The 23723-nt window shown below is 31.9% G+C and overlaps 1 protein-coding gene across 13 annotated transcripts in view; it reads right to left on the minus strand.

Annotated features, from left to right (window-relative positions):
- The window catches only part of LOC106869124 (sorbin and SH3 domain-containing protein 1), a 482929-nt gene that overhangs the window by 237189 nt on the left and 222017 nt on the right, over positions 1-23723 (minus strand). For 11 of the 13 annotated variants that reach the window (XM_052968338.1, XM_052968340.1, XM_052968337.1 and 8 more), the window contains 3 exons: positions 16823-17016; positions 12982-13057; positions 9103-9150 (listed from right to left, as the gene is read on the minus strand). In XM_052968338.1, coding sequence (XP_052824298.1) covers positions 9103-9150; positions 12982-13057; positions 16823-17016 — 318 coding nt within the window. The remainder of the gene's footprint in view (positions 1-9102; positions 9151-12981; positions 13058-16822; positions 17017-23723) is intronic. The other 2 variants (XM_052968343.1, XM_052968345.1) reach the window with 1 other exon arrangement.

Here is a 23723-nt window from a genome sequence, read left to right on the forward strand (position 1 = left end):
TATATATATATATATATATATATATGTATGTGTGTGAGTGTGCATGTGTGTGTGTTAGTGTGCATGTGTGTGTGTGTGAGTGTGTATGTGTGTGTGTGAGTGTGCATGTGTATGCACATACACACACATGCACACTCACACACACATGATGGGCTTCTTTCAGTTTCTGATTATCAAATGCACTCACAGGGCTTGAGGCTATAGTAGAAGACACTTGACTTATGTACCATGCAGTAGAACTGAACCCAGAACCATGTGGCTGGGAAGCAAGCTCTTTACCACACAGCCATCCCTATATATATTTGTACGAAGCTAATGAATCACTTTGTTGTTACTCAGCTTCTGTTTCTATTGGCAAAATGTAAATATTATGAAGTGCACCAGGTTTGATATTGAAATGGTTCAGATATTCACGTACCCATTTGATGACATCACTCCTTTCAGACAACATTGTACTGAAAAACTTTGTTTATATCAACTTTATACATTTATTTTGGGACTGCTTCAAATTAACTTGATCATTTTGAGAGAATTAGGATGTGTTAATCAAACATATGCTGCCTTAGTGCAATAGGGTTTATATTTTTCTGAATCAGATTTGGTGCAAGTCTGAGATATTTATCCTTTATCTTTTACTTGTTTCAGTCATTAGACTGTGGCCATGCTGGGGCACCACTCTGAAGAATTTTTAGTTGAATGTATCAGCCCCAGTACTTCTTTTTTAAGCCTGGTACTTGTTATAATGGTTCTCTTTTTCCAAACCACTAAGTTATAGGGAGATAAACACACCAGCATCAAGCAGTGTAGGGGTACACACACACACACACACACACACATACAATGGGCTTCTTTCAGTTTCAATCTACCAAATCTATTCACAAGGCTTTGGTCAGCCCCAGGCTACAGAAGACACTTGGTCAAGATGTCACACTGGAGGACTGAACCATGTGTTTGGGAAGCAAGCTTCTTACTTCACAGCTATTGCCTGTTTTAATTTTGTTTACTTTTCAAAGTTTATGTAGCTGTTTAACCTAGATCAGTCCTAACTGAGCAGACCTATAATCAAAGCATTCCAATCACGACCATAGCATGTTTCTATCAGGAATAGCAAATCTAAGACTATATCAGCCAATATGCCCTTTCCATTCATGATTTCAAGTTGTAATTTAAGGGAAATTTGATTGCTCTATCTAGCAGGGTGAGCAGTCATTTAAACACTCACATTTTGGCTTGTTTTAAAGTGATTGTTTACAAATATATACTGGCTAATAATGTTCCAGGTGTGCATGGGGAAATATGGTTTGTGTGTGTTCTTAAAGTGTCCTAAGAAGAAAAAAATATTAAGTCTGACATTTTTAAATAAGTGACATTGCAACCTTCATCAGAAAAAAAATATATATATATTTTACAAATAGTAATAAAAACAAAAATTAACTCAATTTTGCTGAAATTAAAATAGTATAAGATATTTGACCCAAATAAAAATGTTAATGTCTTTTTAAATATCAGCATCAAAATATCATATTTAAATTGTTATCCTTTCTTTAAGACTAATTAATTACTGCTTGATTGGTAAACTCACAACTTTGAAATGTTTAAATGCCATGCTGACATCTAAAATAGCTTAATATCTTTCAGCAGAGAAATTAAATTAGCTAAACTAGAATGCTGAGTACGTTAAATGTTTGCCATTTCCTCTCTGAGAAATGAGATCATATCCCAAAATAAGTACCATTCTGTAGTCATTCAGTAATGAAATTTTAAAATAATTTTGATATATGTTATTCCCTCAGCTTCTGCAACTCAATACTGTTATTCACCAATATTAGTTTTCTTAATGAAAGATATACATGTTGAGTGAAAAGATTCAGAAATATTTAATATTCTTGAAGATATTACTAAAGATTGTAAAGATCTATTATAAGATTGGTTCATATGGAGAGTTTCATTGGTGAATGTCTCATAACCTATTAGGGAACCATTGAAGACATTTATTTTCAGGCAATATATCTGAATTTATTAATTCTTTCCCTTAACTTTATTTTTTCTGTATGCTCTCTATTGTATACATCAAGACACTGATGTAAAAACATTCTCTTGCAACATAAATGAGATGTGTATATAACTTTTGTTTTCTTGTGTGATCACAGATTTCTATCAATAGGTGATCAGGCATTTCCCACCAAAGTTTAATACTTATTCTCAACAGCTAAAAAGACTGAAGCTATGCAGGATAAAATATTATGCTAGAAAGACAACAAAATGCTTGCAGTAGATGCTAGTTATTTCATCTGCAGATACCCATTTATGTAAAAGTTATCACAGATTAATAATTTTGGAGAAACATACAGAATTAACAGGTTACTTCTCTCTTTTTATAATAATAAAAAAAAAATTGTTGCTTATGAAAATATGAGAAGTGCGGGTTAAGAGCAAATAAAATAATATATTTTTTTACGGAAGAAGTGTAATGCCCATAACCTCTTTGCAAGGCTACTGATGGAGAAACAGAGGATGACTAGTTTGCCATCTAAAAGCAGGTACAATCCTCTATATGGGCTTTCATAGAATTTACTTTGAGGCATAAGCATAGAAAACAATTGCCCAAAATGCTGCACAGCGGAATTGAACCTGAAACCACATAGCTGTGAATTAAACTTCTTAATTACTTAACTATGCTTGCCTCCATTTTTTTCTATCTTGATAGTTAAATTTTATTTCTTTTTAATTTAAATATTACAGTTGCATTGTTGCAATTACATTACATGGATTTTTATTTTCATTACTGTGATCAAGGTTGCAAGATGGCAGAATCATTATGATACGGGGCAAAATGCTTGGTGGCATTTAGTCTCTCTTTAGGCTCTGAGTTCAAATTCCACTAAGATCAACTTGCCTTTCATCCTTTCAGGGTTGATAAAATATGTAATTGACTTACCCAATCCTCCAAAATTGTTGGCTTTGTGCCAAAATTTGAAACCACTATTATAACTGTGGTTGCCATTAAAATCAGTAAATTTGCAAAAAAAAAGTTCCATTGAAGGATTGCTTGTAGATAGTGGACATATTTAAAAAATTATGCTATTCAAGTATTCATATCTTAAGATTATAGATAAACTTTAGTTAGTTGAAAGATGTCTTTCATATAGCTTTGTTGAAAAAAAAAAGGTTGATGCTGAAGCTCAATGTAGTGAGACACAATAAATGACTCATTTCAAATACAAAATTTAGCTTGGTTGTCATCAGCTATGTTGTGCATTCTTTACTAAACTAATAATATCACAAGCTTTATGTTTAAATAATTTACTAAGATTGTGCTTGGTAGTTTATTTAAGTAGCATAATGGAACTATGTATGTAAGTGTGTGTGTGTGTGTACATGCGCACACATGCACATTTTGGTAATACTAAAGTACACAAATAACTACTTCTAAAAATGTAAGTAATCATTATTGCCTGCAACATTTGTTTAATAATGTAAGCAAATAACCCTTGACTTTACATTTTCTGGTCTATGAATTGCTCATTTAGTTGAATATTTTATGATAAATTGTTTTTTATTATTATATATTGGTTGGAGAATGAAATTGTTCACGTTCTGGATTACTAACTGTCTCCACTTCTACTGCTCCAACCCAACCAATCTTCTGTTTTAAACTGTTATTGCCATTGCATCACGCTTCAAGAGCAGCTACATTATTCTAGTTGACTAGTTTAACTTAGTTAATGTAATTTCTCCACCACTATTAAATGACTACTGACTTAAGTGGATTAGGAGGGCATTAGATCTACACTTATTTCAATGTATGAATTTGTAAACCTTTCTAATTTACATATGTGAAAGAAATAAAAACTGTGGCAAGAAAGACTAAGTAGGGTAGTTGGAGAATAGTTGGAAGTTATAAATTATTTGGGGCCCCATCAGCCACCTAACTGCCATTTGGCTCCTTATGTTTTTAAGTTACATTTCATTTGACTGATGATTGATTGCTTCCTAGACAGCATGTACAAAAGAGAAACACAAAAACCATAGGGCAATCATAATGTTAAGTTATTGAGCTACTCATTGTGGGTTTAATTTTTGTTTCAGTGACTATACTTAAATAATCTTTTCTACTCTAGGCACGAGGCCCAAATTTTTTGGGGAGGGGGCCAATTGATTAGATCGACCCCAGTACGTAACTAGTACTTAATTTATCAACCCTGAAAGGATGAAAGACAGATGAAATACTGCTTTTCTAAGCCCTTAATTTCAAAATCATTTATCTATCCTACACATATGTAGATGCAGGCATGGCTATGTAGGTAAGAAGTTTACTTCATAATGACATGGTTATGGACTTAATCCCACTAAATGACACCTTGAACTATTTTATCTTCTATCATAACTTCAGATTGACTAACAGTTTGTAAAAGGAATTGGATGGAAATTGTATGGAATCCCATATTCATGGCATATCAACAAAGAATGTAAACATTGGCAAATAAAGTGTTCATTGAGCAAGGTCCACAGAAACTCATTGTTCCTGCCATCAGAAATGAACCAGTGATGGGACAGTTCAAAACCTGTCATTAACAACAATGTGATTCATTATTGAGATATAAAGTAAATAAATAAAATAACTGCATTGGCTTTTTACTAATATATTTTTTTTTTAAATTCCTGGTGATTAGAAAGGATTCAGACAGATTTAAGTATCTTAGGAAGGAACAGAATGAAATTTGAACAGTGAATCTTAACACAGAACCCATCAGCCAATAGTTCAATACTACACTCATTTTTGTGTTTACTTCATGTTGAAAATAAAATCAACTCATAAGGTTAGGTGAAACTTGTTGAAGTAGACTTTCTACAGTCAGATACTCTTCCTGTCTCCAACCTCTACCTGTTTTCCACGAAAGGTATTTTCATACTGACAGTTCTCACACAACGAAAGTACCAGAGCCATTGACACTTCTCTTGTGCTCAGCCAGTTTTAAAAAAGGGCATGTGAAAATCATTCATACACACATGTATGATGGAATTCTTCCCAGTTCCTGTCAGTCAAATCCGGCCTCAAGGCATTGGTTGACTCAAAGCTACAGTGGAAGATACTTGTGCAAGGTACCACACAATGGGACCAAATACAGAATCACATGGTTGCAAAGTGAACTTCATAACCACACAACCATGTCTACACCACAATGAAAATACAAAATGCCTAAAAGCTGCTTCACAGAAATTCGCAGTGCACACTTACTTAAGCTAATACAGTAGCTCATAGTAATTAGATATAACCCTGTTGGCTAGTATATATATATATATATATATATATATATATATATATATGTACATTAGCTCTCAGTGGTCAATACTGATCCAAATATCAACATGATAGAGTTGTCACAGAAATTCTTTTTTTAATAATTGATTGGTCTGTTGACACTGTTAAGTAATTATATACTACCCTAACATCCACAACAATTATTATTTGTTTTGTTTTACTTTCCTTTACAGTTTAGACTTTCATTCAAGTGTCCCAGAGCATAATGTCATGCAATATATAAGCTATGCTTATGCATTAACCATGGTAATGGACGTAGAATTAAATGTTATGCTATGAAGCGTATAATGCAAATTTGAACAAGAGGTTCTCTTGTAAAGGCCATTGATCAATAAGATATTGATTCATAATATAGAACAGAGAATTAACGATAAAAAACCAGTAGGCTAAAATGGCTATAATAAAAAAAACAACTAATTACCTGGCAATCAGTGACTAAGAACAAACGATAAAATTTTGACAGTGTTGCTTTATCTTTTTGTTTATTTTGGAATTAAAAATGTAATAAACTCTTAAATATTAAAATAGTTTGTTAAAATATATCTAAGTCATATTCATCACATGATGTGCGCGCGTGTGTGTGTGTGTGTGTGTGTGTGTGTGTGTGTGTGTGTGTGTGTGTGTGTGTGTGTGTGTGCGTGCGCGCGCATCAATCACAAGCATTTGAGTCGTCAACTCTCTATCACAAAATTTTCTTAATATTGCCTAACAGCAAAATCCTTATGTGCACAGCATTAATAGAAAGAAAGAACCATAGCCCTGAGTGACTCATAACAGAGCAATGCTTCATTCCATTTTATAGTTTTAAGTAACTGTGATAAAATCTATGACAAGTCTAGTACCTGTTCCCAACAGCTAAGATGAACTGAAGCCTTATAGAATTAAATGTCATGTCTTGGAATAAAGTAAATTTGAACTCAAGAAATCTGAGCTAATGGTTTAGCCATTTCATCTCTAATCTGTATGTTTCCTATACCGGATACAAATAGTGATAAATGAGATATTTAACATTAGCTTGAAACCAGGAATAACTAAGTTGAAGAGCTCAGTTATTGATGAAAGTTTATGTACTGAAAACTAAACACAAACATTACATTTTATTCTTAATGTACAATACTTTTTATCGCTACTTGTTTCAATGTATACAGTGTATTGTTTACTCCAATAATCAACACACTTGTTTACAGATGTAGTACAACAGAAGCTGGAATATAACTTGGGACATTAAATTATGAAAGAAAAGAAACTTGTGAAAGATATGAAGAAATGTAAGCAAAATATATATATATAGGATTGTTTTAGCAATAAAAGGAAGACATGGCTCTCATAGGAATGGGATAGTTAGTAAACAGAAGCAAGTTGAAGAAAAAGGTGAACAGAGCAAGCATTTTACATGGATGAGGAAGAGGAGTTGTCAATAGCGGTGACCAGTGTATTTGTGAGAAATAAAAAATCTCATTCACACCAGTTTCAGAAGAATGTTAGATTTCACTAATTGAAAATGAAAAAACAAAACCCTTTGATTTGAGATTAAAAGATTAAACTAAATGCTTTAATGACACATGACAACTTTTGTTGACAATAAGCTTGTTATTCACTTAGAACCAGAAATAGAAATACCAGAAGATGAAAAGGATTATTAAAAATATTGATTTCTTATTTAGGTACAACGTTACAGATTTGTGTTAGGGGAATGAGATAGAGTAAACTTATACCTTGCTTAATAACATTACAGTATAAATGAAGCGAAGTAAATTACATTTATAGACTTAGTTTTGCACTTAGATTAAAGAAAAGAAAAATGTTTAAAAGATTCTTTATGACTAAAATTAGTGAAAAAGAATATGATAGTTTATGACAAACTGAAGTGATGCAGCACAAGGAAAATTGCTGTCACAAAAAAGGAAAATTGCTGTCACAAAAAAGGAAAATATATTTTTAAACTGTAGAATTCTATAAAGATAGGATGATAATTTTATAAAAAAGTATTAGAAAAATATTGTTGATTTTTGAAACTGAGAATAAAAGGGTATCAAATATTTGATTTAACTGAGTTACTATTTTGACGAAGAATTATTCTAAAATTAATATTTAAAATAAAGTTGAGAACTATTTTGGTATGGCCTATGAAAAGAATTATTGAAGACAGATTGAATTATCAAATAACTTAAAAAGAAGTACATATGATTAGCTGAGGATTTTTTTACTTTTGTTTTTTTATTGTATGAGAAGTGAAAACATAGTACCACAGAAATGAAATATGAAAATTATATAAGTATGGAGAGATAAAAAAGAGCAAAGAGAAAGATCAAAAACTTTCACTTTTATTTAAAATGAAATAAACAGGTTCATTGAACCACTTATTTTAAGTTCCTTCTGGCTGATGTCAGACTAAAACTAATATTTTATTAATACAAAACTATTAAACACAAACATATAAAAGAAATTTAAGATGATGAAAATTTGAAGGTGATTAATAATTATGAGAAAGAAGTTTAAATTATAAAAGGGGAAGCTGAAGAAAATGATTTCACATATATACCGAAGAAAATGGTTAGTGGAGATGGATGTCAGGTTATGAGATAAATCACAGAAACAATGTTGTAAGGAAACTGAAGTTTATGATTAAATAAGAACCTTCTATTGTATGTTAGGAAATATATTTATCTGGAACTGTACAATTATAGCTTTGTTTAAAGATTTACTCAAGATGTCAATATAATGTGTTGAAGAAGAGAAAAAATATAAACTGAGAGGATGTCTTTAGCATTATAAGGCTGAAATTTTAGGAGGAATTTAAAAGAAATTAATATCTAATAACAATATTCTGAAACAAAAATTAGACAGCTTCTTATTTCAAAATGAACTGCAAAAGTCCAAATACATGATTAGAGACCATAACTAAACAAACTACTAGATTGAAAGAGATGAAATAAAGATCTTATCATCTTACAATCTAGTGACAAGGCTTTCATTTTTTTTTCTTTCCAAAGAAGGGCAAGCATCCAAAACTTTATTCTTCCTCATAGCAAAAAAAAAAATACTTCACTATTTGGATTATTTGTATTAGTTTTTGCCAACACAAAACATTCCTCCAATTCTACTACTTTGCTCAACTGAAATTTCCTTAAAGGAAAATCCTCAATAACCATCCAAATGAAACTAACTCTTTGAAGATCGGATAAAAAAAAAAAAACTATATTTTTTCCCAGAATACTGTTAAAAAGAGTGTTAAAAGAATACATATAATTTTCAATATTTACACTAAAAAGATTGGAAATACTGCACTTTGTTATAATGAATCAAATAAAATCCTAATGTTAAACTCAATTTGAATATATTCCTTGTGGATTTGTTCCTATATTATTAAAAACAAACACTAGACAATCCTGTATTATAAATTAATTATAAATGTCAGTAGGCAGAAGTATGACACAGATCAAAGTTGACTTTGATATTGAAAGTGTTAATAGATCCAAATATGCATACTAAATCTAATTAGTTAATTAAACATCATGTTTTAAGGATTTTTTTTTAAATACCAAACTTGATTACAAGGAATCTTAATATATCTAAATAAACACATGACTACAAAAATTGGGTGATGTTCATTCATTTCAAATCCAACATCTTTTACATCAAATTTTGGTATTAGTACAGGAATGTAATATTAGATGCTATGGGATATCAGACAATGGATGCATACAATATATTGTAGGTATATTCAGCATGTGCAACAAAATACAAGCAAGTGTATATAACAAAGCTCAAGTATGCACCTGCTTCACGAAGGATTGAGTCAACGAGATCATTGATCCCAAGAACATCTGAAAGTAAAATTTAATGTAAAGAACATTTACAATATCATGAATAAATACACAGAAAAATATTGTCACTTCAAGTACATCACAAAAGAACCAAAAGATTAAAAATAATATTGATACTTTCATTAAATATTTTCAATAACGTAATTAGTTTTACATTATACACAAATATACATACACAAAGACATTTTGTTGATGTCTTGTTTTTATTTATAATGAAATGAATGATAAAGACTATGGGATAATGAAGGTTTTGGTGTATATATTGGTCAAATATTTTAATTTGTGTAGCACACACAAAAAAAAAAAAAAACAACAGTATGACAAAATTCATTAGGAATTACAAAAATATAGCCTTTTTTTTAAGTATGAAATCACTACAAATTATGTTTAAAGAGGAATATAGATTACCAAAGTGGCTAGTGATTAACAAATAAGATTAATGGTGTACTCTGAAAAGTTATAAGGAAAGAAAATATATTCCTTGAAAAGTTATTAATAGAAAGACTAAATATGTAAATATAAAAATAAATCTGAAAGAAAACAACTATAAAAGAACATAGACTATTTAGAGAATAAAACAACATCCTGCACATGCTTCTGCTCAGTTAACCCTCATGAAAGACAAATCTTTGAAAATAATTTCAAAGAGACACAGATGGTTATCTTTACCATAGTTATCATAAATGGTTTCTATTAAATATTTTATTCTAGTTTATTCAAATGTTTTCATAATACCAAAGCTATTTATCACAGCAAGAAGAAACAATAAAATATTAATAATAGAACATTAATTCAGAATGAATGACATTCTTTCAAAATAGACACAATTAAACCATAATAAATTAGAGATTAAAAAATGACTGAAAATGAAAAAATTGGAACCAGTAACATTATAATCTAAAAGAGAATGTAAAACAGCAAGATTAAAAGCATTGAATAGAAATATCATTACATTATTTATTTATTTGCAAATTTAAACACTTTGATTTGATATTTTCAGAAATGCTATGTACTTTTCCCCCAGCTTTATTTTTTCTCACAAAGATCCACTAACTTAAACTGATGGGTGATATGTGTAAGCTGCATATTTCAAAGTGTCATCTAGGAAATTAAAACAGTGAAAATAAAAAGTGGATTTCTTCTCTTTCTTTTAAACAAAATATGAGATATTCTTTATGTGTCCAATATCGGTGGACAGTTCAGATATCAGAGACAAAGTATTACACATATATACCATGTCAGAAAGGTAATTCTCCACAACCACTGGCCTTTTACTGAGCTATATCTTCTCTCTCTCTCTGTTCTTAATACAGCTACCTCTGATTATCTAAACTTAGCAATTTCACATATGCCCTACCTAAATCCATTTGATGTATCTGATTCTTTTCCATGATCCTCAGTGTTTATCACACCTACACCTATTAAATATTTTCCATCCCGCCTTCTACAAAACTACTCCTTAAGCACTCTTTTCGAGTCCACATTCTATTTTCAAACACTTGCCTACAATTCAAATGCAATATCTACTACATTAGCCTCTCTTGTTTATCTTGTTCTCAATGAGAGAGAGAGAGGAGAGAGAGCGCAAGAGAGAGAGAGCGCAAGAGAGAGAGAGAGCGCAAGAGAGAGAGAGCGCAAGAGAGAGAGCGCAAGAGAGAGAGAGCACAAGAGCGAGAGAGCACAAGAGAGAGAGAGAGCGCAAGAGAGAGAGAGCGCAAGAGAGAGAGAGTGCAAGAGAGAGAGAGAGCGCGAGAGAGAGAGTGCAAGAGAGAGAGAGAGCGCGAGAGAGAGAGAGAGAGAGAGAGAGAGTGCAAGAGAGAGGGAGGCTAACAAAGCTGAGTACTGTACACCATCTCCAGACTAAGATAACCCAAAATATATAAATGAAAATTAAATCAGAAAAGTGCTGAATTCAAAATAGCAACTGTATTTGAAAAAGGAAAATCCAAGATATAAGAAACAGTATGGCTAATAGATAATTCTGTTAACTCTTCAGAGATTTTGAAACGCTAACAAAACAAAAACCAAAACAACTAATCTTAGAATTACTGAAATGTTGGCCTTCACTTCAATTCCAATGCAAGTAATCTACTGTGCTTTTGAACAGAGCACTTACACTTTGTAAGTTCAACAGACTATTTAGGAATAATTGTCATGGTTATCTTTTTTGTTACTTTTTTTTTATTGATGAACGAGAATATCAGCCTGTAAAGTAGGGGATTAATTTAGTTTTTTATGCTGCTGAATGTAAAGATAATTCTAAGCTGTCATTAGACAACAATATGCAAATTAGCTGATCAACTTATGAGTTAAGGAGCATTTCCTATACAGTTAAAAGCTATTATTCTCTTGATAAAAACATTAAGTGGAACTTAATGAGCTTGATACTAGTTTTAAAGATAAAACTAGTTTTACAGATAAGAATGTTATTTTTCTGTGATATTGGTGTTTTTGTGGGTGGTGAAGAGTTTGAAGGAAATTCAAAATAGCTTCTACATGTTTAGGCCTCTATTGGTCAACTTGGGTCAAATAGTATTAATGCTATCAAGGTGATGCCAGTTATTTGTTCAGATAGGATGTTAGCAGAACACTGATACCACTTTGATGGTGGACTGTATCATACTATATTCAGCAACATCAGTTCCTAGTATTGGACATCACACAAGGTAAGGCAAGAGGTTGGGGCGAGTCAGTAACTTAGTCACCATTCAGTGGATTTGAACACATTAGCAGCAGCAGTCTTTGTGTAGGAGTAACCATTTTGATGGAATACATTTGAGGTTGCATGACCAACATGGGCGAGCAGTCTATATGGACAGCAGGGATTAAATACCCCTTTCATGGAGTTCATTAGCTGGACCTAGGTTGGTATATCTGGGTTGTCAACAGCTAGAGGCTTGAAGTTCATACTTCTGGTGGCATCAATAAAATAATTCATCATTCTTTCTATTGTTGAACACTGTGGGTTGGTGGAGTATGTATAGTTTCTCGTGAAGACAGAGTTGCCAGTTACAAGCTCCAGGTAAGTAATGTAAGGCTCTATAAAGAATACTTCACTTGATGTTAGGGGAAGTCATTTTGATGATCACAGAGTCTCTAGACAAAGCAGGACAGGGAGATGGAGTTTTCCCCTATTTCTCCACCTGAAGGAGTGCATATGTTGTGTATACCTTCCCTTAAAACCATTTTTTGACTGTCATTTCCATGTAGCGTCTTGTGATGTGAGGATGGTTCTAGAGACAGGATCCTCCCAGTGGGAAGTTGATAAGATATTGTTAGATTGTGGGTTAGAGGCTGTGTAGGTGTGGGTTTGCATGAACCTAAAAATAATGAAAATAACTGGTACCACCATAATAGCATTAATACCAAATGACCTGACCAATAGAAACTTAAACACCAAGGCATCTTGAATTTCCTTCAAATTCTCTACTGATGAGATGGGTGCATAGAACATGAACCCAAAAGTCATGTGGAGCTGAGTCATACTGCTATCAAGTACATGTAACTCCAAATATGTTGAGTGTTCCTTCCTTTCATTTGTTCACTCACATGTATGTGTGTGTGCGCGCGTTTGTGTGTGTGTGTGTTTGTGTGTGTGTGTGAAGTATATTAGTTACTGTGGTCTGTGTAAAGGGTTTATCATTCACCCACTTTAATATTATAGAAGCTGAATAAGAAAATTGTTTAAAGAGAGCCTCATGATTTATGAAAGGGGTTAGCTTTAAATAATCCATCAGAATGTAAAGAAGTTAAATTTATTTCCAGTTTTGATTTGGGCATAAATACAAATTTCTTCACAATAAATTATAGATAAAATAATTTTTGACTGACCATCACGTTTCTCTCCTCTGTGGAGTGTTTTATACATTTGTTTGTACCAGTCATGTTGATTTTCCTCATCAATATTCTGAAAAAAAAAAAAAAATCAAATAGATTTAAACATTAGTGTCAACAATAACATATTAGCAATTGATAAGCAAACATGCAAACAATAACTAAAAACTCAAAGAAACTAAAATGCAGGATATCATAAATCTATCTTAGTTTTCTTGCTAAAGTTTTAATTTATTCAATTTCAAGTTTTTAAATTTTAAGAGTTTTGTTCATCATTCATCACCTTCATTTTTGCTATAATTTAGCATCCATTTTTTCATGCTGACCCGAGTCATGTAGTTCTACCGATTAGCAAATTGCCACTCAATTTTTTGCTGTGTAGTTTGTGTATGTGAATCAACATCCTGAATCTAACTTCACTTTTTTCACAGTCTTTGATCTTCCTCTGATTTTTTAATGTCCCTCCACCTTTGATGCAAGTTAACATACATATTTAAATGATGACACTCATCTCATTCTCTCACAGCCTCTGCAGATCTTCCATATGCAAACACATAGATGAGTGACTGCAATATCCTGCTTTTGCTTACATGTGCAGGGTAACAATCGCAAAAAGCTTAATACCACACCTTACCCCTCATTGCAGCACAGAAAATAATACTTTCAGTACTATTTACAGTTCGTGTTTTACCATCAATTTTGTGTTTCAAACTTTTTCATTACACTTCTGTGCTGAGCTTTACAAAGGATAAAATGTGAGTTAAGTGAAATAGCTCAAGGAGATAAAACCAAGTACTAGACTTGAGAAAATTATGGAGTACAACTATTCTAAATGCAAGCCTTTAAGGTGACCTAACCAAAATTAACATTAAAATGAGTGGGGAATGAGAGAATGCTGATGATGATGTTGACTCTCATCAATTTAAAACTATCTCTAAGGATTAAGTTACTAGTATTTCAGGTTAGAAGATAAAGCCATTCACTACTGTCAAAGTTGAACCAATCTGCTCTGCATGATTATCTGACCTTAATTTAAAGACAGAAAGCTCTCTGACAAAACATGGACAAAGTCTTGTCAAAATATTCTTGATTACCAATTTAGTGCAATCTAATATTGTATGATATCTGTTTTGCCTTGCCAACTATAGCAACAACAGCCTTGGCTTGTAACAGATGAGGTGAGAGTTGGTTGTTGCTTAATGATAACAACAGCAACTTAATATGACAGGAGGCAAATGATAGATAACTGGAGTTACAAATCAGAACAATATAATACTAATAGACAAAATAAAGACATGGCATGTATGAAAAAGGCTAAGCCTGCAGTTATCCAAGTTTATAACTGTTTTTGATTCCATAGATTGAAGCCACTTACACTTCAAAATGTCATGATTATATCTCATTCTTCTCATCTATAAATGATGTGGCCATCAATATCATGATTACTGTTACTGATTAAGATGACAGACATAACTGATAGAGTAGTAGACTAACCTAAATGCTTTACATTATCTATCTAAATATACTTTGCCTAAACTGAGTCCAATGACAGAATTTCAATATAATTGTGAACCTATTACAAATAACAGCCAAACCTCCCTCAGATCATTTCCATCTAACTTTAGCATCGAGGATTAACCCTTTAGCGTTTAAACCAGCCATATCCAGCCAGCATATTCTAACTATTTTATGTTCAAACTGACCAGATCAGGCCTCTCACTCTTATCCTACAACATCATTCTAAAAATAAATGGTCATATCCTCAAAATTTCAAGATCATGTGTGATTAATTCAAAACAATGTGAATAAATAAGTATTACACGTGATAGAGTAATGTGAATACTAAAGGGTTAATGGAGAAAAGCCTAAAAATGAACCATGCCAAAAAGCAACATTGAGGATGTGAATGTTTGTTTGGAATCCCCAGCATCTTTTGACCAGCCAGTACATGAATCACAACACACATTTATCTTGACCTGTTCTTGCCACAGAGAGACAAACAATTGTGACTTCTTGAAAGAGTGTCATTAGTAACTTGTAAAAGTCAGCAATGCTCAGAAAAAAAGGGAGAAAAATCATCTGGAAGTAGCCTTCAGGGTTACATACACTCACACCGTCAAAAAAATACTTGGCATGTAGGGTTGACTAACTATGAAGGTAGTCGTAATTGTATGCAACTGACAGGTGGATGGAGGGTGGGAGAAAGACAATATATCTCCAAAAAGTCAGATGGCCAAGACAATTTTTTTTATCATGGATGTAAGGGAACCTGAGCTAAAAACCAACTTATTTCTTCATGAGTCCAGAAGAGATGAAAAGCACAGCAGGGCCCATTGAAATTTGAACATAGAATGTAGAAGAGGAAAATTAAATAAGGCATTTGGTTAGACAGTACAGTATTTTAAATAGTCACACATAAAATTCTAGAAATTCAAGTACTCATGAACCAAAGTGACTATCAGTGATCAAACAATCTAGTTAAGTAGTAGTTTTATAGTTAAATGCTAAGTTTCATAGTAAATACCAATTTTTTAGCTAAATACCGGGTTTTGTTAGATAACTACTGAGATTATTAGTAGAATACCAAGTCTAAGTTTGTTAGATGTGTACTGAGATTATTGGCTGAATAGTTAAGTACAGAGTGTGATAACTAAGTACTGAGTTTAATAGCTAAGTACTATGTTTCATAGTAAAACACTGAATTTCATACTTAATACCAAATTTCTTAGTTATTTTGATAGCTAACTTTATTAAGAAAGTATCAAAGTAGCATATTTCATCTGATAGATAAATTCCGAGTTAGACTTTGTTAGTTAAGTATCAAGTCTGTTTATCCATACTGTTGACAAGGTAAACTAGAAATGAGTAAGTGGATATAGTACTGGAATACTAATAACAGAAATATAGATATCAAGTTCAATGCATACAAGTATTTCCTTCTATATTTGAGTAAGATGACAGAATTGATAAGAATCAGATGACAGAGTGGATAAGAATGAGAGTTGATGATTTTGTAGAAGCAAGTAGCTAAACACTAAAGTTAATTTTTCAACCTGTCACAGGTTATTTGCTGTGCCCATAACTAAAACAATTAACCTTTTTGCCACTATTCACTTAGCTGTAAACAGATGATGCCATAGTGAGGTCATCACACAGCTAATGATTTTTTTCACTGAGTCAGGAAGGTATAATGGTATCATATATGAAGATGTAAACTTAGCTTTTAAGTCTGTCAGGACTGATAAAATTTAAGTACTAGTCAAATACTAAGATCAATTTCTATTACCATAAAGGATACTAGATTGATGTTAAGGGTAAAGACAAAGATAGTTTGCAATGCAGAAGTGAAGTGAAATGTTTCTTCCTGCTAAGTCTTTCAGTCTCATTGCCCTTTGATGGATAATTTTAAGTAAAAGTCAAGCAGCTGATTATATTCATTACATTTGTTTCAATATAAATTGCATCTTAATTTGTAACTTTTTTTTTAAATAGTTTAATCAGGAGAAAATGCAACACTTATGATGCTGCCTTTTTTAGAGGATCCATATCTGGTGGGAAGGGAAGAAATTATCTTTAGATGAAAGACCTAGTCCAAATGTTTGCAGCAGACTAAACTCCTCTAAAAGCATCCAAGAGCCAGTGGTGGGTTTAAACTAGGTAATGGAAAAAAACCAGACATACATTTCTAAAAAGACATGTTGTTAATAAAATGAGCTCTAGCACATATCTGGTACTTAATTTTAGGTATTCTCTGAAGATGAAAATGTACTGAGAAAATAACATGTATTTTAGATTGGTTGACTGTGTTTTTTAATTTAAAAAAAATATTTAAACTTACCATTCGAAATGCTAATGGAATTCCCTGATTGTCTAGAGGACCAATGCCCTCATATTTCTTCTTCTGTTCAATAACTTTCTTTTTAGAGGTTTTTTCTTCAACGGGAACACCATAATAATTATCAGTGTGTTTTAAACCATCTTCAATTGTTTCTTTTGTACCTAAATACATAGCACCTTTAGGAATTTCTCCAGCTAGAAAAACAACAAGCAAAAAACAAAAGTTTTTATTTAATAGCAACTCCGAACAAGAGCATCTATTATATATATGTATATATGCATAAGAGTGTGTTTAATTGATCAGATGTTTGCAATAAGTGAAGCCTTAGCCACATTTGGTCTAATAGGTGGATCCTTAGTGCTAGTTGGTAAGTTTGGTTTCCATTGGTCAAGTCAGATTACACAATGAAAATTGTTGTAGATTGCTAGTTTGAGTTACTGCAAGACACTATTTGAACATTAAGTATTTCTAGGATGTAGAGGAAGCAAATCTATCAAGATTTACTTTCATTTGAAAGGGAGTTAAATCTTCAATTGTTCCTGAGTGTTTTTCTTGAGTCAGTTGAAACTGGTCCGAGAGAAATCTTCATCTATAACAGTAAGGGGAGATGACTTCAGAGTGCCTATTAAGAAATACTGAAGGCTGCTTCAGAATATGCAGTTTCTCAGAGAAGCATGGCCTCCACTAATGGAGTAGGAAGGGACTATGTCAGAAATTTTATAAGTATAGTGGAACAGTCACACCTTTGGTCTATAAAGTTTCCAAATGAAATAAGACAGGGAAGTGGAGTTTTGACCCTGTAAGTAGACCTGAAGAAGTGCAAATGTTAACAAAACCATCCCTAAAGGTCATTGCTGGTAATCCATGTAATATTTCTTTGATTATCATTTGATGGAATGAGTACTGATCAATATACCACAGCTTTGGAAAGACAGAATCCCCTTCAGTGGGCAGGTAGCTCAAACTCAGTAATTGCAGGTGGGATGCTAAGGTGAGGGCAGAGTTGATGTATTCTTTCAGGTGTAGTATATAATGCTGAAAGTGATATTATCTAGGAAAGAGACAGCAATAAAGAGAGACAGAGAAAATAATTAATTCAATACAGTGCCACATAAAATATCAACCAAATCTACTGCAAACCATGTCCTGCCATTTAAAAAAAAATATACATTAGATAACATAATCCAGAGAACAATATTTCTGACAAAAAAAAATGATGAGGTAGTCATGACTGGAACAATTTTTTTTTATCATAGGTCTGCTTAATAAAGGACAATTTAAAAGTTAAGCAACAACAACAATCTACCAAGAGGCCAGCAATTCATATTCTGCTACCTGTATCACTCTGCATATAGGTTTAAGAAACATAACTTTCAATAGTCAAATCTTTTTTGTTGCCACAGGCCACTGCTAGAAGCAATGGCAACATTTAGAAAAATGGTGTGTTTTGTTAACTTGCAGTACTGAATTTAACTTTGCCCATGGAAATATGTTTCCTTCTTTTGAGAGAAGGAAAGTACAGGGTTCAGGTGAAACATTTATCAATGTAAAAAAATACAAAATGTTGCAAAACCTGAAGAAGCAAAAAATGTGCATTGTTGATGAGCTCCAAATCAACCCTGACATCCAGCAAGCCTTTAATCAAACTGTTATTTAAAGGGTGTGCAGGACTACAGGAGGTAATGTATCATTTCCTTATTCAAAACAGAGTTTGATTTGAGGGATATTTAACTGCTATTTCTAAAAGGTTGGCAACCACACAGAGGTTCTCTCCATGGCTCAAAGATGTTTATGTAAAAACCATGTGTGAATAAAAGCACTGGGTGGAGATGTGAACAAATCAGAACACACACACACACACATAAAATATATTAACATTTATTTATCCAAAGATAGCAAACTAACAGAACCAATAGCATGCCTTGCAAAATGCTTAGTTCAAGTTCCACTAAGGTCAACTTTGCCTTTCGTCCTTTCAGTGTCAATAAAACTGACCAGTTGAGCATTGGGATTGATGTAATTGACTTACCGCTCCCTTGAAATTGCTGGCCTTGTGCCAAAATTTTAAACCAATATTTATTTATCCTAGGCACAGATAAGAATAAACAAAATTAGCTACTTGATTCTTTGAGATAAAAAGTATTTATCAATGAGTAATCAATCACATTAACCTTTTCCCAATAGTTAGGTGACCTAAAGCAATATGGAATAGTGTTCTAAATTCAGATACATCTAAACAGCTATAGAAAATCTGAATTCATCTATATCACATAGTTCATCTAATACCATCTACATGATGCTGTTTTACTTTCTGTCTCATACACACATGCTACGCTTACATAATACTATATACACTTTAATCTCAAGATGTTTAACTTGATACAATCAATAATACTTTGCTTGAGGAAGGAATGAAAAATAACAACAATAGTAACAACATCAGCAATAATAATAGACAATGTTTTTTTTAAAAAACTACAAAATAAATATACATAATATAAAAAGAAACAAAAATAATCGAAAAGAAAAGCACATGGTGGAAATAAAACAAAAGCTTCCATGTCACCAAGCTAAGCAAACAGCAGATAAAAAACAGCATCCAAATCAGGCAGTTGATGTCAAGAATGGCTACAAAGCAAAAGATATGAAAAAAATAACTGAGTACTAACGTATTATTAACAATTCGTTTACCTTTCTTTTACTGTTAATACCAAAGAAAATGTTTCAAATGTAACTTTGGAAAAAAAATTATTATATTTAATTACGTCTTTTTTTTCTTTTTATGATGTTTGGTATTACTGAGTCAATGAAGACTGGGTCTTTGCTAGCGCTGCATGCCTGATAAAGTGAACCAATTTCTCTTTTCTGTCCCAGGTTAGTTCATTGTGACTAATAGCATTTTATGAAGATTTTAAGTACTAATTATTTCTTTATTTGATTCATAGACTTATTTCTCATGATGAATACTGAATGAAGCAAAGCACCTTGTTATGTTGGACATTAGTGTATAGAGTAATATTTGTAAATGGAGTGTAATTGTCCTGCTATGCAAAGTAAATGACCATTAATCATAATATAGTGATTAAATTAGCAAAGTTAAAAAAATAGCTGAATTCATTCCACAATTATTCTCTTAACAACAGTTTTTTTTTTTTTTTAAAGCTATGAACAATTTACATTTAACAAGTTCATGCACACTCAAACATGGAAAGACCTTTGTTATAACTGTCTTGGAAGACAATGTGTGAGAAAACACACCAAGCTGTAAACTGTGTCCTTTCATGACAATTAGCAGTATAACATAAGTCTTAGGGCTTAAAATTTTAACACACACACACACACACACACATACATAATACTTGTACTGATCCTCACATATATTTCTACATACTTATACATATAGCTACACACTTACCCTATTTTAAGACTGAACAGGTGTATGATCAAAATACATTTCAGTAATGGTTTTCTTTCTTTTTTCTTTCTTTTGAGAATTATACTATCCAGTTTGACCTTCCATTTTTAAAAAGGTGTGATTTGGAGAATATTTAGCTGCTATTAGCAAGATTAAGAAAGGTATTGGCTTTTTTCTTCGCTCAGCTTTATGGGTGTTTATTTGTGTAATATTATTTTTAATTTTTCTGTTTGCATTGTATAGTAATATTTTGTTTTGATTACACTTGTAGGAAAGAATGCAATTCTTATGATTATAATTATCGTTTACCATGTCACATAATCATGTCACTCCTCAAATCTCAACAACTTACAGAATATTTTAAGCCATCAAGAAAAGCAACCACATAGTAACTCAATAACTAAAAACAGCAACCACATCTCTGGGGACACATTGGACAAAATAGTTCTAGTTTCATATGCTTTAAGAAGAAAGGGCTCGATCAGAGCTCATCTGGGGCATAGCAACAACTTAGAAGATTTTTGCAGAGTATCAGCTGACAGATTCTGCAACTCTGCTTTGCAGCTCTAATATCAATTCTAATTTTGGTGAGCTGGCAGAAACGTTAGCATGCCAGGCAAAATGCTTAGCAGTATTTCGTCTGTCTTTACGTTCTAAGTTCAAATTCCGCCGAGGTCGACTTTGCCTTTCATCCTTTTGGAGTCAATTAAATAAGTACCAGTTATGCACTGGAGTCAATGTAATCGACTTAATCTTCTTGTCTGTCCTTGTTTGTTCCCCTCTATGTTTAGCCCCATGTGGGCAATAAAGTGGTTAATCTTAATGTTTCATCATCTAAATCAAATAATATTTGTGCTGTTGTTCTAAATTATTACAATATGTATAACTTACATTTACATGCTACACATTATTAGATATCTAGTAATTTTTTGCAATCTTTCTCGAAGATGGAAACATTGATAAAACTGCCCAATAAGAATACAGACGAAGCACTTGTGTTAAACAATATTTATTGTTATTAATTATGAGAAGACAGGAGCCAGTGAGCTGTCAGAATGTTTAGCAGTATTTCTTCCAGTTCTTTATATTCTGAGTTCAAATTCTAATGAGAGTGATTTAGCCTCTCATCCTTTTGGGGTTGATAAAATAAGTACCAGGAGAGCACTAGGGTCAATGTAATTGATTTATTCTTCCGCTAAAATTGCAGACTTTGTGCAAAAATTAGAAAATTATTGGAAGATAGAATTGATAAAGTGCTTTACTAGTAATATACTAGGTGTTAGCTGATAATACCTTTCTCCTAACTATTCTTCCTTACAAATTCAGAGCTTTAAACAATTGTAACCAATTTTCCTTGTTTTTCTTTTTGTTTTGTTTATAACATTATGTGTTATTAAACAATATACACATAATTTGTATTAAATTTTATCAGATGAAATAAATTCTTTGCCTAAAATTAATAAATTATCAAAGAAATTCTTTTAAACAATTTCCTTTAAATATTATAATTAATCTTACTTTTCAATGTACATGTCCAAAATCAATGTTATCTTTCCAAGTACATCTCCAAAATCAATGTTATCATTTCTACAAACTCATTCAGTTTTATTCTTTTGTAAATCATGGTATTTGAACTTCAAAGTTAGATTGAATTTGTTGTGTATAAGGTAAAATAAACCATTTAATAATTTTTAGGATGCAGTGATTTTAGTAGTGATGGTGCTGAACAAGAAACATGAATTCAGTGCTTTTGTATAACTTAGCTGGAAACAAGTGCCTTTTATTATTTAATGGATGGGCGTTTAGCACTAACTAGAGTATTGAGTGGTATAATAACTGAATGCAACAAGTTTGAAAAAATGCTTCAATTTGCAGAATTCCCCAACCCATAATCAAAGAAAAAAAATGTAAAATATGTAATGCCAGTAATAAACAACAGAAGTATAATGTATGGAATGAAAGACACAGCAAAAATGTTTAATACATTCAATAACAGTAACTCGCAACAATTTTTTTTAATAAATGCAACCGGATGACAAGGAATCAAATAAGAAAATGTCAATAACGTTAGATATAATAAACACCAATATGACATAGAAAAAGTAACAAGTCCACTGAAGGAACTTAAACCACAAATCTGTCATTTGCTGTGACTGCATTACCAATTATACTACATAGTATCAGCTGTTCTATCTCCTGAAAATAAATATTATAAATTGTTTCTGATATATTAACTATTTTATTTCATAGCCAAACAATGTTAGCAGGATATGCTATTCCACTATACCTAATACAGTATGATGTCATAGTTGGAGACCAATGATTGTAACAAGAAATAACAGCTAAAACCAAATTATTGAGTAAATACATGATTTAAAGTCAGTGAGTCTGTTGTTCTTTACTGTCTCAAACTGGTGCTTATAATATCTAATATATATCATTTAAAATCTTAGCAACTGATTTTTTAAAACAATATCAATTTTTTTTAAAAACTGTATATAATCATGCATGGTTTTTTATTGAGGGTAGGGATATCACATCTGGTAAAAACAAACAGGAATAAAATAATGGGTTATGGACAAAGGTAAGTGTTGTTTTGCCCCTGCAATTGAACATTTGATAAAAATGAAAAAGTGCAAAGGCTTCATCATACTTTATATGATGGGACCTTTCAAATAGAAGTGCTTTTTCCCATTGAACATAAACAGATATCTACTCTTGCAAAAATAACTGAAAGCTATTGTAGCATTGGTCTAGAAGTTAGCTGGCAGAATTCATATAAGACTGCAATGGAAGGCTTCTGACAAAAACTGGTTTTCAAGTAGACATTTCATAAGAGAGTAAAATGATCTCATACTGTAGATGTCTCAAGTTAAAACTAATCCAATTAGTTTTAGATGGTTCATATTACAATTACTTGATTGAAAAGAAAGTGTCATTCATATACAGACAATATTGCCATGAGCAACACATATTTTTGAAAATGCAGACAAAAACCTAACAAATAAGTGTTATAAAGAGCCATTCAAATGATTAACAATAAACAACAGTTGGGTAAATTTACTGTGGAGACACACTGACTGAGAAGAATACATTCTTCAATTGTCCAAGTAAAATTGTCAGAAATGGAAGAAACATGTAAACATGGAGATACTATAATGAAGGAGGTAAAAGGAAAACAATATTTAGAGACCAGGTCTTAAAGTATTCAATCTAGTCATAGCTGGGAGCTGAAAAGTGAGGTTAATTGAAGTATGACTTGTAAATTTAAAGTACATACCATAAAATTAAATATACATATTTTTTAAATAATAAGAATCAAAGATAAATGAAAATCTAAAAGGAGATTGGAAGACAGCAGATAGACATGTATGAATAACTGAGTATGTTTCAATGGGTGTGTGTGTATAAAGAGAGAGAGAGAGACATATGCGCATATATATATATATATATATATATATATATATATATATATATATATATATA

Source organism: Octopus bimaculoides, chromosome 5 (genome assembly GCF_001194135.2).
Source record: "Octopus bimaculoides isolate UCB-OBI-ISO-001 chromosome 5, ASM119413v2, whole genome shotgun sequence".
NCBI classification, from domain to species: Eukaryota; Metazoa; Mollusca; class Cephalopoda; order Octopoda; family Octopodidae; genus Octopus; species Octopus bimaculoides.